Below are 15108 nucleotides of genomic sequence, written 5' to 3' on the forward strand. Positions count from 1 at the left end.
ACAAATCCCTGCAGCCCGTTCCAACTACTCCCTGCAACTCATTCCAACGACTCCCTGCAGCTCATTCCAACGACTCCCTGCAACCCTCTGGCACTTGGAAAGTCAGAGCTGGACAGTGAGAGCCAGAACATTGAATTTCCCCATTATTTCACTTAGTGGATCTGATACTGAAGGTTCATTCCTGCAGCCAGAGACCCCCAGAGACACAGAGACATAAAGAGAGAGACAGAGATATAAAGAGAGAGAGAGACAGTAACACAAGTCAGAGACACAGAGAGACAGTAGATTCCTCCCCATCAAGGAGAGAATAAAGCTGATCTTCTGCACTTTTTATTCACATTCTAATTCTCACAGCCCAATTGTCAGCCCAGTTGTCAATTCTCCGGCCAATTGTGAGAGGGAAGAAGAGGCCAGGCAGCTCCTGTTCTAATCCAGCACTGGGGGCACATGAGAGAGGCCCAAACTGAGAGCCAAGAAATGAAGAAGATGTGAAGGACAATAGTGCGACTCCCAGGACCATGCCAGGCTGAGGGTGCAGGGAGTTGATTGCATTTAGGATGTCGGATGGGCAGGAGTCTGCGGCCTGCGCTGCTGCTGCATGTGCCGCTGTTATTGTGGGGCTGTTGGGGGTGCAGGACGGGACCTTCAGAACAAATTCTGCGGATCAGACTGGGGAAGAGCTGGAGGTCAATGGGAGATGCTCGGAGGACAGTCCCCAATCAGGGAGGAGCAGCCGGGACCACTCGGCAGAGAGGAGCCAAGGGAGCAGTAGCCTGAAGACCACCAGCATCATGAAGGTAATGAGATATTTGTATCTATATTTACCCCTCCATATTGCCCCCGTGACTCTTACCTGAATGTCTGGGCAATTCATTATACCCAGTGTATTAGCCTCTCAGCTCCACTATCACTTGCCTCCGCTCTCATTCTATTGGTTATTGGAACAACTTGTGTCACTAATAAAGTAACGCTGGGCTCAGTTCCTGCTCATTGGGCAACAAAGCACCCACATTTCAACCCATTGGCCACCAGCAAACTAGGCTCAGCCCCAAAACCAGTGAGTGGCCCATAATGGAGTCATGTGATGACCCACCTGAAATGCCTGTGGCTGATGGATCTTGAACTGGAGTTTTGCCCAAATACCAGTGGGTCAGTCTTTGGGGCCCAAACTCACTAAACTGGTGCCAACACTGACGCTCATCCACAAACCAAACACTGGCCAATAAAATCTGGTGGCTCGTCCATCCAGACCCTGTGGACAACTTATTGGCCAGCTTATTGGGCAACTTATTGGGCAGTGTGTGGGGGGTCACCAACAAGCTGCCTGACTGATATCTGGACAAAACCAGCGCATGTCACTCAGAGCCCATGTGACAGGGAGCGGGTGAATGAGTTGAATCATTTTTTGGCTAATGGGGTCTCCATGGGCCCCACTGTGAGATCTGATCATTGGCCCCTGGGATCAGTCTGATTTGGGGCAGCACCCGGCTCATATGTGATAGATTGGGGAGCAGCACCCCCAGTGTACAGAAAGGGAGACGATCACATTAGAATCCCAGTCAGTAAAGTTGAGGCAAAGTCTGGGCCCAGTTCAGCAACCCCGAGACCTCCTACATCATAAATACACACGTATATATAAATAGCATCACTGATGATGTCATAGGGAAACTGAATTGTCAGTGCAGAGTCATTATTGGTGGAGACTCCAGTCCTTGAAGTATTTATGAGTTATTTATCTCTCTGCACAAACTATTTACACTCATGCTAGTTCCCCTTTAACTAGGGCTGCTCAGTGTTTATCTGGGTTCAGTTGAAGACGGGGCCCAATCGTGAGATACTGGATATTTATCAGTTCCCCCCAAGTGGGATAAAGTGACGCACCCAAGGTCACCGGGAGTTGGGCCAGAAGTTGAACCCAAGTGTTGCCAATGAAACGAGATTCAGTGTCTCCTGATCTCAGATCTATTTCAGTTCACTGGTGATTTGGGAGGTGCTGAGACTTGTAGTTCAGCGTCATTGGAAACTTCATTCCCATGAGCTTTTTACTCCCGCTGTGATGAGTTGTGTTTCCATTTGTCGCCTCCAAGTGCCGCCCAGTGATACACACACGTTATACACTTTATACACTTTATACACGTTATACACTTTATACACGTTATACACGTTATACACGTTATACACGTTATACACGTTATACACGTTATACACGTTATACACGTTATACACGGTATACACGTTATACACTTTATACACGTTATACACTTTATACACGTTATACACTTTATACACGTTATACACGTTATACACTTTATACACGTTATACACGTTATACACTTTATACACGTTATACACGTTATACACGTTATACACTTTATACACGTTATACACGTTATACACGTTATACACTTTATACACTTTATACACGTTATACACGTTATACACGTTATACACTTTATACACGTTATACACGTTATACACTTTATACACTTTATACACGTTATACACGTTATACACTTTATACACGTTATACACTTTATACACGTTATACACTTTATACACTTTATACACATTATACACTTTATACACTTTATACACGTTATACACTATACACATACACTATATACACATACACACTTTATACACATTATACACTATATACCCCTTGTGTGTTACTACTAATTTATTGTTTTGTTGTACAGTGCTTTGCCCTCAAGGAGCGCTTTACAAATAAAAATATACATACATACATATACACTTTATACACTATATACACTTTATACACTATATACTCTATATAGACATTATACACATTATGCACTTTATTCACTTTATACACATTATACACTTTATACACATTATATACACACTATATACACTAAGTACACTTTTATACACTTTATACACATCACCTTGTGCACTGCTGTTCTGCACTGCCATTACTTGTACACAAAGTCTACAATTCCTCCCGTTCTCATTCCCCACACAAGAGCTGCTGTCAGTTTAATTATTCTCGAAGCAGAGATTTTCACCCCCCAGACATCAGCCCCTCTGATATCAATTTCAGTTTTTTGCCCCCAAGTATTCGTGGGGAGAAGATTAAAGGGAGATGTCAGCCAAAATTTTATAAAATGATATTTAAATGTAACTACAAGTGACAGTATTTGTTTATCCCCTTGTGTTGTCTGGTTCTGACTCATGACACAAAGTAGCAGAAGTCAATCTCTCCTGCAGGTCTGTTCATTCATTGGCTGACTTGTACCATTGTTTCAGTAGTCAGAGCCAGCAGTGCAGAGACACTGTTGCCAATAGCAATTCCTTATAAATCACTTGAAAGCAGTGAAATTTGGGGAGTGCTGAGTGTGTGGGAAATTTAAAGGGAAATGACTTGCTGACAGTTTGTAGAGCGGCCATTGAAGTGACACATTTATAGGTGAATTGTCATTGTTTGTTCCATTCTATTAATACAGAGGGGAAGCTGGAGACGTTTGTGCCCGAAATGTCTCTTGTGATTGTGCTTTACATGGAGACCCCCCCCCCGGGGGAGTCACTGGTGTTTTATCAACTAATGGGGAGCCATGAAATGAGTCTCCGGGGGAGTTGCCCATAGCAACCAATGAGCAATTAGCAAAGATGAGATTATTGCAGGTACAATAGGGAAAGCAAATCTCTCATTGGTTACTGTGGGTTCCTGCCCTGGGGGGGGGGGCACATGTAGGTAAATAAGAGACACAGAGAAGGAATGGGGTATAATGGAAATATAGACGGGGGGGTTATTGTTACTTATTGCTCAGTCCCAATACAGTGCGATTACATTGCCTTTGCACAAAGCCTTTACTGAGGGGCAGTGAGACAGGACATTGATTATGGGGGGTATTGGGGTAACTGAGTGTGTGACAATGAGCCATGAAATGCCCCCGTAATGGAAAGTCATTTCCCTATTGGAACTAATGGGACTAAATGATTGAGCTGCATCTGGAACACTTTCTGCTGCACTTACTGACCCCCCACATGCACCGCTGACCCCCAAAACTGCTGGCCTCCCCTTTGTCTCTCAGGCAGCCCAATTGGGGGTCTCTCAGGCAGAGGATTGGGGGTCTCTCAGGCAGAGGGTTGGGGGGTCTCTCAGGCAGAGGATTGGGGGTCTCTCAGGCAGCACGATTGGGGGGTCTCTCAGGCAGAGGATTGGGGGGTCTCTCAGGCAGCCCGATTGGGGGGTCTCTCAGGCAGAGGATTGGGGGGTCTCTCAGGCAGCCCGATTGGGGGTCTCTCAGGCAGCCCGATTGGGGGTCTCTCAGGCAGCCCGATTGGGGGTCTCTCAGGCAGCCCGATTGGGGGTCTCTCAGGCAGCCCGATTGGGGGTCTCTCAGAGGATTGGGGGGTCTCTCAATCAGAGAATTGGGGGGTCTCTCAATCAGAGGATTGGGGGGTCTCTCAGGCAGAGGTTGGGGGGTCTCTCAGGCAGAGGTTGGGAGGTCTCAGTGTGCAGAGCAGATGAGCCAGATGTATGCTGGGGGGGGAATCTAAATTCTAATCAGTGTTTGTTTTTAGGCTGAACGAGGGAGCGACACCTGAGCATCTCATATGATTGGATAGACTGGGAGGGGGGGGTAGATGAGATACAGAAGAGTGTTTTTACTGAGAGTGCAGTGCTGAGGCCCCAGAGGATCCGATTGGCTGTTGTTCTGCACATTAACCCTTTATGCACCTTTATCTGGTGGGGGGGTTACCTTGGAGTTCCATGACCATATGAAAGTACGAGGCCGAATACTGGTCAGGTGGCAACTCTACCTCCAGGCCTTCAAGCCGGGCACAGACAGCAGGATCATTGGCAAGCAATTGGGGCATTGGCCAACGTAAGCCTCCTGGATTGGGCCCCATGCAGATTTGGGTCATCACAGAACAGGGATTTCCAGCTTTTGTTTTGACCAAACCATGAGCAGGTGACTCTTACCATTGGCCCTTGAAGGTCAGTAAATATGGGAGACTTTGGGAATTATAACGGCACTGAATGGATAACGATAAAGCCCAGAGCCAGTGTAGCAGCAAGTCACTGTTGTGCCCCTAATTGTGCAATTGCCCCTCACACTACTGGTGAGTATTAATAGTCTGACTCCTGGTAAAATAGCTGAAAAAGATTTTGCTGATCGGCTATAGAAATTTAATTGGGTCTCGGATGAGCGGAGAAATAATAAAACTGCTTATGAGAACTGGAGCCCTATGATAAATGTGGTGGTGGTGCTGGAGGTGGGGTGTACAATCTAATTGGGAATTGGTTCTGCACAAATGCAGCACAAGTGGTAAATATATATATATATATATGAGAGAGAGAAAGTGCATGTACACGAGTCAAGTACATGAATAAAACAGTAAGGAGCTGGGTAGGAATATCAAGGGAGAGCTGCTTTGCTCTGACCCACAGAGCTCACAGACAAATGGAAGAACTGGCTCTTTTGGGATTTTACAGCTTGGAAGAATATGAGTTGTTTGATGGCAGAACTGACAGTTGTGTGGGTGCTGGAGATGGGGCAGTAAGAGTCCAGGGTGGGGGCAGGAGGATAAACTCAGTAAGTTCCAGTCCCTGTGACGCACAGCAGGGAGTTCTCTCTTTTTTGTCTGCTCTTCTCTATTGGTGTCATTTATATATTTACTCTTCTACCCCTTTATCTTATTGCCCCTATGCACACTCTGAAGCTAGGCACTGCCTATAAGGCTCATGGCATACAGGGCAATTGCTGGTGCCCACTTGTTGGGCAGGGGGCAAAACGCCAGCTGTTGCCCCTCCACTGAGCCAAGTGTTGATTGGCTGGACATTGGCAGTTGCCCTTCAGTTATGTGACTTTATTCACCAGTAGGACAATTATGAGATTCACCCAGAGCCATAACTAGTAGGGAGCAGACCCTCTGTCTTTCAAGGGGTCCCTGACTGCCAACAAACACTACCCCTGCCTGACACCCATGATTTCTATCACTGACCCCCTTACACATACATGTAGTACAGGCGCAGGGGAGCGGGGCCACTGTTGTGGGGGGTCTTGTGGATAAGAAATTACGCCACTGGCATCATATTAATGGCTTTTCTTGCAATGACAACTGAGAAGTTGTAGAATTGTCTCCATGTTAACTGTATGATGATGATGAAGGTTGTTATTTTTATGGCTTAATAGCAGGTACACCCCCAGCTCAGGCGTCTGCACGTTGGGTGGGTGGGCTCATGTCTTGTGGTGCCATGTTGCCGCGAGGCACTTAGATGTGGTTCCTGGGCCACAGGAAGTGAGAAGAACAACAGGAAATTCACATCATTCCGACTCGCTCTCTTTATTACTTCTGCTTATGAATATATTCTCATATATTGGTATTGCTTTCCCTGCTCGGCTCCTATGAAGGGACCTTGTCTTGTATTTTTTCTTGCAAGATGGCTTTATTGCCACTCACAACCTCCTGTTGTGTTATAATTCCCTTACAAGAAGACCATTGGGCGTGGCATTACATTTTAGGGGGCAGGTCCATGAATGGATCTCTCTATAGTGTTTGTGTTTCTCAGCTGTTAATTAACCCTTCTCAAGCAACAAGTGAGCATGGGCAGTTAAAGGCAGGTCCAGATAGGCTTCAACTATAGCAGAAGATTAAGGGGCATGAGATGTGACCAGTCAACTCTGTTGTCAACGTGTAAGGCGGCCATTATTGGGGAGACAAGCTGTGGTTTGGGAGTGGAAGCTTCTCTTTAGAGATGCTCCCATTTATTTAAGGTTCTCCTTTCAAACAAGAAGCTCCTATTCTATGGCAAGCTCCTTTACAACCTCCCAAACATCCAGGCCATGCTCATGGATTGTTGCATCTTGTGTAGTTACTTCCAGCAAATCCAGCTGCTCAACTGCCAAAAATCCTTTATTCTGAATCACAAGAGGGTCTTGATCTACAAGGTATAAGTTCCTAGGCTGAGCCAATGCATATTTTTGTTTCTAATGACTCTCGTTTATAGAGATCAAGGCTTAGCCAACCTGTCAGCCCAAATTCAGGAGTTCATTCAATTTATATCCCTGGTGCAAGGATGTGTGATGGAGAGTTGCCAAAATAAATCAGCCCAGTTCAGCAGGGTCAGGACTAGGGGGAGGCACAATAAAAAAGAAAATTGCTATACTCCGTTCCTGTTCCTGGTCTGGTTTACTGGTTCCCAAAAGGCAAGTGGGTAAGAGAAAGGGGGGATGGGTGGCTCGTGGGGGGCAGTGGTTGTGAGTGGAAGGGGGGCTGTTGTAGCAAGTGGGCAGATGCATGAGAGGGACTTGATTTAAGCAAAAACACCTCTTGGCACGACTCTGCAGTTTCGATCCAGAGAGGTCCATGTCTCCAGCTTTGGGGTGTGTTGGTGCCAATCTTGGGTTTTCTTTCCATTTGTCTATTTCTATGTGTAACACTCGGCAGTCCTACTACTTGCCGTTGCACAGACATTGTGTAGATATCCGTAGCACCGCGTATTTATTCTTCTCAGTTTGCACCCCCATAAAACCACAATTGTGCTAATGGCAGCGCCAATGAATTTGCCTTTTAACTTTACGGGAAACGGAGACTAAATACTACGTGAAACGAAGCAGCTTGATTTATTTGGATTTTAATGATATACTCCATGTATTTTCAACGGCTCTTTCTTCTGTAGCTTCTTCTATCACCTGTGAACCAGAGAAGATGTTGGTTCTGGTCCGTTTATCCCTTGGACTGGCATGATGTTCTAATATCAGATGTACAGCCTAAAGGTGCCCATATATGTACTGATAAAGTAGTCCCATTCTTGTATGTGGTGTGATCTCAACTTATATGTTTGTGCTATGGATCTCAGTTGGTTCTGGAATTGGTAGGATAGAAACTGTCATCTACTGATGCACCATGTTGGCCAGTAAATGGTGGGAATGAGAATGAGCCCCAGCACATCTCCCATCCTACTGTTTCTACTCATCCAACGTGTGTGGCCCCTCATAGGGGCTCCGTCTGCTCAGCCTGTGGGCCAATCAGGTGACGATGTTGTGGGCGTGTGTATTGTGGCCTTAATTCCTGCCAGGACTCTGAGCTGCATTGTTGCCTAGAAATTAGCTTGTATACACTGTTTTACTTGCCCTTAGAGGGACTAGAATAGAGTGAAAGTGTTAGAGTGCACATGCTGAGAACCAGCGTTATCTTTTAATAAGAAATATAATCATTTGCAGTGGTTTATCCTGGGGTTGGCGTGTATTTGCTTCATTGTTATGGTCTTGGACAGAATGCCATACCAATTATCCTGTGCTTTTTCAACAAAATACATGCCTCCAGCTGCCGGTTACCAACTGCCAGCCTGAGAGAGTGATCTTGTGTGCTGTGCCCTGACATTCCTCCCGTTGCTTGGCTGGATCCCCAGAGAATCATTCACCTGAGCCCTTACATAGTGATGCCAATGCACCGGGGAGACTGGCGAGAATGGGAGGCTGGGCCTCTCTTGTCCTCCCTCGCTCACGTCAGCACGGCTCTTTCTGTCAGTTCAGATGAGTGTATAATGTACTGTGATATGTGCAGCTTTGCATGGACATCACAAAATTACTTCCAGAGGCACAAACACACACACACTGCCGCCCCAGAGCTCCGACCAATGGGGAGGGATGGGCAAGAAATGAGATTAACTGTCTCATCCAGGGGCACCATTGCTGCAATAAGACTCAATGAATGCTGTATGGGCAAAGCTAATTGTTTTCTTATAGACACTGCATTTAGATCTATCAGCCCACTGATTTCAGACAATCCCACAAGACATTATACTGTATGTGCAAATAAAAAGTAAGAAATGGGCACCACTCGCTGACTTCTCTTATGCACAAATGAAGGAGCAAGAATTTGTTTCTTGGTGCCTCCACTCGGATATCAAAAGTACATTATACATTAGCAATGGCCAAAAGGCGGATTGGCATCTGCAATTGGTTGGATGATGCTTGAGCTACTTAATTGTCAAGCTGGGCCAGTGTGTGACATTCACCCCCTTGTTCTTGAGCTACTGCAGTGTTACTTGGGCCTCCTGTGTAGCATTTGTGGGGAGCGATGGACTTAATCCCAAGCTTCAGATGTTTAGCACCTTAATGAGGTTCTCTGCAATGTTTCCCTGTATTTTGCACCAGCCATTCTTCTATTATAAAAAGGTGTCCAGGGTTTAATGAAACTCGGCCGCTTAGCATAATGGTTCCACCTCTATACATCACTGTAGGTAGGGACCAACCCGATCAAGACTTCTACATAACACTGGTCTCTAGGGGAGGTGGCACAAAAGAAGGTGGTCAATAACACTATTCATGTGCTACGTTTTGCTGGTGGCATCATGATTGGGCTGGGTTGGTTCATGATCAAACCACATCAGTGTATTATTGGCCAACTGGAGAGCCACTATCCATACACATTCCTGTAATCCCATCAGATCACAGTCTATTCCATCATCTTGGCACATGGGTGGGTCATTGTTGAGAGAGAGAATTGATGTTGTTTGGATAAGAGATGGGCTTGTGTATGACCATGACATATGTGATTATAATGGATAAAATCACTAAATCCCATTTATAAGGATATATTTATCAAGCTATTTATGGCTCATATATAAGTAAGTCTGTGAGAAGTCATCTGATCAATATATATGAGCCGATCATCTCATATCTGGATTAAGTTGACTCTGTCGTCGTCTTCTTCCTTCATGAAATGGCCCTTGTGTCTCGTGTCCATTAGAGCGAGGGCTGAGTTCAGCTGGAACTAATGGCTTTTGATAACAAATCTCGTTGTTAATGGCAAGGGCTGGGGGAGTTATCCATGGTAACGCGGCAATTTTTGTATGTTAGTCAAGTGCTGCTTATTTGCAGGAGATATGGGAACATGGAAACCATTAAGTGGGTTGTTATAAGGGCAGATCTCTGGCTACTAGGTATTTAATTTATTTTATTTAACTGTCTGCTTTCTGCAAAGAATCTCCCTTATATTCAGACAACCCTTTCCACGACCCCTCCGATCTTTACAGTATATAAATATCTATGTCGCTTATGTTTGCTGTATATTATATTATATTATTATTATATACAGTGTAGTGTCCTATGCGGGTCGGACAGACTCAGAGCCAACCTGGCCATGCTGACCTGCCCACAAGGGGATTTCAGGGTAACCAACCCACAGTAATACAATGATAGAGCCACTCTTTTCTCTGGAATTCACTTGAAGCCAGTGGTGTTTATCATATATTGATTTCCGCAGTCTTATCTTTGAAGTTACCAACCTGACGGTGTTGTCCAAGTTGACTCGTTGGAAGATACTTTCTGTGTCTCTCTCATTATTACCCCAAATTCCCATATCCTCAGTCAGTGGTTGCTGGACATTTTCAGTTCAAGACCTTCCTTGGAACTTGAGCCCCCCCATAGCTAATAACAAGGTTTACATTTGCCATTCAGCCATAGTCCCAGAAATATCTAAGACATTGAATAATGGTGGCCATACACGGGCCGATAAAAGCTGCCGACAGACCGAGTTGGCAGCTTATTGGCCCGTGTATGGGGGCCCCCAGCGGGCTTCCCCGATCGAGATCTGCCCGACTTTCGGCTGGGACTAAAAATCCCGTTGGATCGCGGCCGCATCTGTTCGTTGATGCGGTCCCACGATCCGACCGCCCATTCCCGTTCATTAGGATCCGATCATTGGGCCCTAGGGCCCACAAACGGATCAGCCCGATATTGCCCACCTCAAGGTGGGTATATCGGAGAGAGATCCACTCGTTTGGCGCCAAACAAGCGGATCTCTCCGTGTATGGCCACCTTAAGTTTACACTCCGAATCATTTCCCTGCTTGAGAATCTTTCAGGAGTATTTAGAAGTAACTGGAGATTCACCCTAGCTGACCTTCAGACCCGTCCCCAACCCTACCGTTTAGGAACCACTGGGAACCTCTGTTAACACCATTTCCCCCTTTGCCCGTCCTCTCGTTTTTACCTCTTGAAAACTGGATTGTGCATTGAGCCATTTACACTGGATTTCATTGTGTTTTTGGTGAAAAATATTAAATTCTGTACTTTTAGTATGGAATCCCCACACCATTGGGAAGCAATGGTCAGTACAAACAAGCCTTTCGATTGCTTTGTTTATTCCCTATGAAGACTGATGTGATCTCAGGTTCCATGTGCACTAAGATTCGGCATCTTTTCCCAGTACAGAAAACTAACACATTCTCTTAGTCCTGGATAGAGGGGATCAGTCAGTTGCACCAGGCGAAATTTGTTAGGATGTGGGAGCACGATCTCAGTGAATGATTACATGTGATCAAAACTGAAGAACAATATGCTTCCATTGAAAAAAATCTGTAAAATACCCCTTCTCCCCCTCTCTCTTCTATTACTGTGGGTGCAATTCTCAAGCAGTCGCCCACTATTCCACTTGGAAATATCAGCAGTGCTCATGCGGAAAGTTTTGTTTCTTGTATTCGCAGCCTCCTTGGTGAAAACCAATAGCTCTAAGCTGTTTGCAGAAAAAGTCTATTTCTTTACAATACAATGTGTTTTTTTATTTTTTCAAACCTGCCCAATAGATCTGTGACCAAAATCGGTCAGGCAAACATGTCGGTGGGCCTCATGAATGGACCAGTAGGCTTGTAACTCTCTCTGGAGGGACCTCATTTCATTGACCTATGTATGGCCAACTGTGCTGACTGTTATCACTGGTGCGGTGGATTTTGGCCTGAAATTATACATTAGAGAGTACAAAAATTTACAAAAGAATACTGACACACTCTGGGTTCAATATCGAAATTAGATTAACCAGATACTTAGACCATTAAAAAGTACAAAAACGACTTCCATCAGTGATGACAATGGGTGGATTTAGGCTTTCCTACAGCAAAGACCTGCCTTTTCTGACATTGGCTATAGGATAAAAATCCTCCTATTTTACAAGATAGAACCGTTCAAAAACGTGCAAAAAAGCCTTGTGATGTATCCTTCAAATTTAAATGCAACATTTTGCCGGACTTTTAACAAAGAGAGATATCTGGAGAGAGAGAGTCCTGGCCAGTGACCTGTGAATCAGATTTTACATTTTTCCCAAGACAATTTGACTCAATGTTTGAAACTATTTCTACAAACTGACTTATGAACATCTACAATATATGAACATCTGGCGTTCACATGGTTGGGAAGTAGAGGTTGAAATCTGCAAGCCTGTCCCACCAGATTTGGGCTGTGATCACACATCGTATTGTATCCTTACCATATATATATATATATATTCATTTTCTATTCAATAGGAAGTTGGGTTTTGTTTTTGCTATAGTCTACTGGTGCTTGATGGTCCATTATTATAGATATATATTATTTTCTATTCAATAGGAAGTTGGGTTTTGTTTTTTCTATAGTCTACTGCTGCTCGATGGTCCATTATTATAGATATATATTATTTTCTATTCAATGGGAAGTTGGATTTTGTTTTTGCTATAGTCTACTGGTGCTCGATGGTCCATTATTTCTCCTGTAGTTCCGTCCCCGTGTTGCTTCCTGTAAATTGAGGATTTCAGACTGGGGGCCCAGCAGCTGTGCAGCCCATAATTCCCAGCTGAGTTGCCCTTCACAACAATTGCATTTTGTGTTGGAAATTTTGGAAATGTTCATAGAGACAGAGTTCTATGTAAAAAAGAAACAAAAAACTGGAGATGCTCATCAATAAACAAAACAAAAGCAAACAAGAATTCTTATTGTTCTTTATTTATTTAGGTGATATATCTGTCCAGCTCCAATCTAAGGTGTGGGTGTGGGTGGGTGTGCATTGGCTTTCTATGACCCCCCCCCCCACACCATCCTGTTCTTGGTTCCATATGAATTGCAGGATGCAGACATACGTCTGGAGATGCTTCTTGCTGACCTCTACGTTTCTATCTACAGCACATGTGACCTCTTTATTGTTCTGCTTGCCATTTTTAGAAGGCTTCCCCCCTCCCCTTTGTTAAGGAAGGCCATTGAATTAGGGGCAAGCGCCCTAGATTTTGCATTTGATGTCTGTGTGAAAAACCAAGCATGGCCAAATCACTCACCAGTTTTGAGATCCAGAAGTTCTGTGACCTTCTCTGAGAACTCATGATAACACCGTGTATCACTGTAGCCAGGTCCGGACTGAGATTCACAATAGGCCCTGCCATTTCAGGTACACAGAGGCCCATTCAGCCCACACAGAGGCCCAAACAGCCTCCACCAGCCCAACAAATACTGACTTTCTATGGCAATTTATAGCAGCCCCTCTGGCATTTGCCAGAACCCACAGATTGCCAGTCCGGGCCTGACTGTAGCTGATATTATTAGGGATATGAGACTGAGGAATTGATAAGGCAATCAGGGAAAGTAAACTTCAGCATCAGTAGAACATGTCCACAAGTTGCATTATGTCCTATAGAAGCATTTTATGGATACTGGCCAAGCTCCTTCACAGCAACCCTACCTGTATCTTATACTGTTGCTCTACATAATCCTCATGTTATTGTTACATCTGCTCTCTAATCCCCTCATTGTAATCTTCCTTCTACTACAGGACATATGTGCGTTCATTGTAATCCACCATAGTACTCTCTCTAAGCGCACTGTATCATTGACACTCCATACAAACCACCATGTAACTGCCGGTGCACAAGCATCGCTCCTAAATGAAAATACTATGAAGCCTTTGCCATATTCTTTGCAGTGCCTGACCTTCCTCTCAAAGGCCCAGTGATATCTTTAGCCTTTTCCTGATCAAATTCATCCTAGTGGGCATATCAAGGACTAGATGCAAGTGGTCTTCTCCTGCTGGGGCCCAGTCTAGATGAATTTATTTGTCAGTTTAATTGGTGAGCACATTATCATGTTTGGCACCCCACAAAAGTGCATTGATTTTTTAACACTGCTTTGGAACCAGGTAATCCATGTTGTTCCACAGGGCGTTGTACCGTTTGTAGGAGCAGGAATATATAACCAGTCACAGAATGTTCTAGACCAGTGATCCCCAACCAGTAGCTCATGAGCAACATGTTGCTCACCAACCCCTTGGATGTTGCTCCCAGTGGCCTCAAAGCAGGAGTTTATTTTTCAATTCCAGTCTTGGAGGCAAGTTTAGGTTGTATAAAAACCAGATGTACTGTCAAACAGAGTCTCCTGTAGGCTGCCAGTCCACATAGGGGCTATCAATAGCCAATCACAACCCTTATTTGGCACCACCAAGGAAAATTTTTCATTCTTGTGTTGCTCCCCAACTCTTTTTACATCTGAATGTTGCTCACGGGTGAAAAAGTTTGGGGACCCCTGTTCTAGACCTATTATTCCCTGTTGTACTGGGAATTTACTGTGCAATGCACCAAACCCCCCACTGGATATACATTAGTCAACACTACATTATACAAAGCATGTTTATTTGTGGCTAGTTTCCAGTTTATCTGTGTAGGAACATAAACAGCCCTCCCATGTTGGGCTTCCTGAACTGGGTGGGTTATCGGAAGCCGCTATTCTCTGTATACAATATGGATTTTGTGCCCCTTGAATTTTAAAAGCAGACGGAAGACAGGGAGGAGGAAGAGTAGGAGGAGAAGGAAGAGTAGGAGGAGAAGTGGATTTCCTCATCTTCCGTCATCCTGAGAAGAAGAAACAAGTAGGAAGTATGGAAGGAAGTTAATTGTGGGTTTGGAGCAGGTAAACAGCGATTAACCCCTTTCTTGTACTGTGGCCAAGAACTTGCTTAAATGCACTTCATTATCCCTAAGATTTCTGGAGGAACAGTGTGTAGGTTTGGTGTAGGCAGAAAATCTGGTGCTGATTGGTGGAAATGCTCTGTTGCGGCTTTTGTTACACTCATTTGGTTCCTTTATTTATATCCGTTAATACTGTGATTATGGATTTAAGCAATAAAGAGATTTTCATGTACAAAGCACTTTATTACATAAAAGCGTTTAATCGCCAGTTGGGTGGTCCCATGTCAGAGGCTTAATAGCGCTGATTGAGAAGGTCGGGGCAAAGCAGAGCAGTCCAGGCTTTTTTTAAATTATTTTTTCTGGAATTAGGTCAAGGGAAGCTCTTTGCATTCTCAGGAGAGAACAGAGTCTGGACGATGTGTTTGTTTTTCT

The 15108-nt window shown here is 44.6% G+C and overlaps 1 protein-coding gene across 1 annotated transcript in view; it reads left to right on the forward strand.

Annotated features, from left to right (window-relative positions):
- Nucleotides 1–547: 547 nt before the first annotated feature.
- The window catches only part of LOC108700747 (inactive phospholipase C-like protein 2), a 30046-nt gene continuing 15485 nt past the window's right edge, over nucleotides 548–15108 (forward strand). Inside the window, exon 1 of the mRNA XM_018234679.2 lies at nucleotides 548–797. Within this exon, the coding sequence (XP_018090168.1) occupies nucleotides 558–797 (240 nt within the window). The 5' untranslated portion in view covers nucleotides 548–557. The remainder of the gene's footprint in view (nucleotides 798–15108) is intronic.

This window comes from Xenopus laevis, chromosome 9_10L (genome assembly GCF_017654675.1).
Source record: "Xenopus laevis strain J_2021 chromosome 9_10L, Xenopus_laevis_v10.1, whole genome shotgun sequence".
Classification (NCBI taxonomy): Eukaryota; Metazoa; Chordata; class Amphibia; order Anura; family Pipidae; genus Xenopus; species Xenopus laevis.